The 1680-nt window shown below is 57.9% G+C and overlaps 1 protein-coding gene across 1 annotated transcript in view; it reads left to right on the top strand.

Annotated features, from left to right (window-relative positions):
- Nucleotides 1-16: 16 nt before the first annotated feature.
- The window catches only part of LOC106815517 (putative ankyrin repeat protein RF_0381), a gene marked incomplete at its 3' end in the record, with an annotated part of 3088 nt that continues 1424 nt past the window's right edge, over nucleotides 17-1680 (top strand). The window contains exon 1 of the mRNA XM_014819982.1: nucleotides 17-965. Within this exon, the coding sequence (XP_014675468.1) occupies nucleotides 99-965 (867 nt within the window). The remainder of the gene's footprint in view (nucleotides 966-1680) is intronic.

Raw genomic sequence — 1680 nt, forward strand, 5'->3', positions numbered from 1 at the left:
AAGGACAGACCTCTCTGTACCACGCAGCTCGCGCTGGCTGGCTGGACATCGTGCGCTTGCTACTGGAGGCCGGCTCTGACCCCAACGTCGCCCATAAGATGAGCGGAGAGATGCCGCTGATGATGGCGGTGAGTAAGGGCGAGGAGGCGGTGGTACGGATGCTGCTCTCACACGGCGCCGACGCCAACGCCGCGGAATCGCAAGGACAGACCTCTCTGTACCACGCAGCTCGCGCTGGCTGGCTGGACATCGTGCGCTTGCTACTGGAGGCCGGCTCTGACCCCAACGTCGCCCATAAGATGAGCGGAGAGATGCCGCTGATGATGGCGGTGAGTAAGGGCGAGGAGGCGGTGGTACGGATGCTGCTCTCACACGGCGCCGACGCCAACACCGCGGACTCGTACGGATGGACCTCCCTGTACCACGCGGCTCTCTTTGGCCGGCTGGACATCGTGCGCCTGCTACTGGAGGCCGGTGCAGATCCAAACGCCGCCAAGACGAAGACTGGGAAAACGACGCTGATGATGGTGGTGTCGGAGGGTGATGAGACGGTGGTGCAGATGCTGCTCTCACACGGCGCCGACGCCAACGCCGCAGACTCGTACGGACACACCGCCCTGTACAACGCGGCTTGCTCTGGCCAGCTAGACATCATGCGCCTGCTACTGGAGGCCAGTGCAGATCCAAACGCCGCCGAGACGCAGACCGGGAAGACGCCGCTGATGATGGCAGTGAGTAAGGGCAAGGAGGCGGTGGCACGGATGCTGCTCTCACACGGCGCCGACGCCAACGCCGCGGACTCATATAGAGAGACCACCCTGCATATGGCGGCTCGCTCTGGCCAGCTGGACATCATGCGCCTGCTACTGGAGTCCGGCGCGGATCCAAACGCCGCGCACTTGTACGGACAGACCTCCCTGTACCACGCAGCTCGCTTTGGCCGGCTGGACATCATGCGCCTGCTACTGGAGGCCGGCGCCGACGCCAACGCCGCGGACTCGCACGGAGAGACCTCCCTGCACATGGCGGCTTGCTCTGGCCAGCTGGACATCATGCGCCTGCTACTGGAGGCCGGCGCAGACGCCAACGTCGCCATGACGAAGAGAGGAGAGACGCCGCTTATGATGGTGGTGAGGGAGGGCAAGGAGGCGGTGGTGTGGATGCTGCTCTCACACGGCGCCGACGCCAACGCCGCGGACTGGCAAGGACAGACCTCACTGTACCATGCAGCTCGCTTTGGCCGGCTGGACATCATGCGCATGCTACTGGAGGCAGGCGCAGACCCCAACATCGCCGCGACGAAAGAAATGGAGAGTTTCACCGCGTTGCACTACTCCTGTGATCGACTTAATATCGAGGTAAAACTACAGGCGTACATTGCGAATGATTGAGACCGAATTTTAGCAATGTCCTAATGTATTTTCTCATAGATGGTAAAGGTAATCAGTAATAGTAATCGGTTAACAGTTAATAATAGATATGTTAAATAGTTTCACCGCATTACACTACTCCTGTAATCTACTCGGGACCGAGGAAAAATGCGGGCGTACTTTGTGAACGACGGAGACAATTTTAGCGATATTCTAATGTATTTTTGTCTAGATAATAAAGGTAATCAGTAATAGTAATCGGTTAATAGTTAATGATTTAATAATAGTAATAGTTAGTAATCGGCAACAG

Source organism: Priapulus caudatus, unplaced genomic scaffold (genome assembly GCF_000485595.1).
Source record: "Priapulus caudatus unplaced genomic scaffold, Priapulus_caudatus-5.0.1 Scaffold1137, whole genome shotgun sequence".
Lineage (NCBI taxonomy): Eukaryota > Metazoa > Priapulida > Priapulimorpha > Priapulimorphida > Priapulidae > Priapulus > Priapulus caudatus.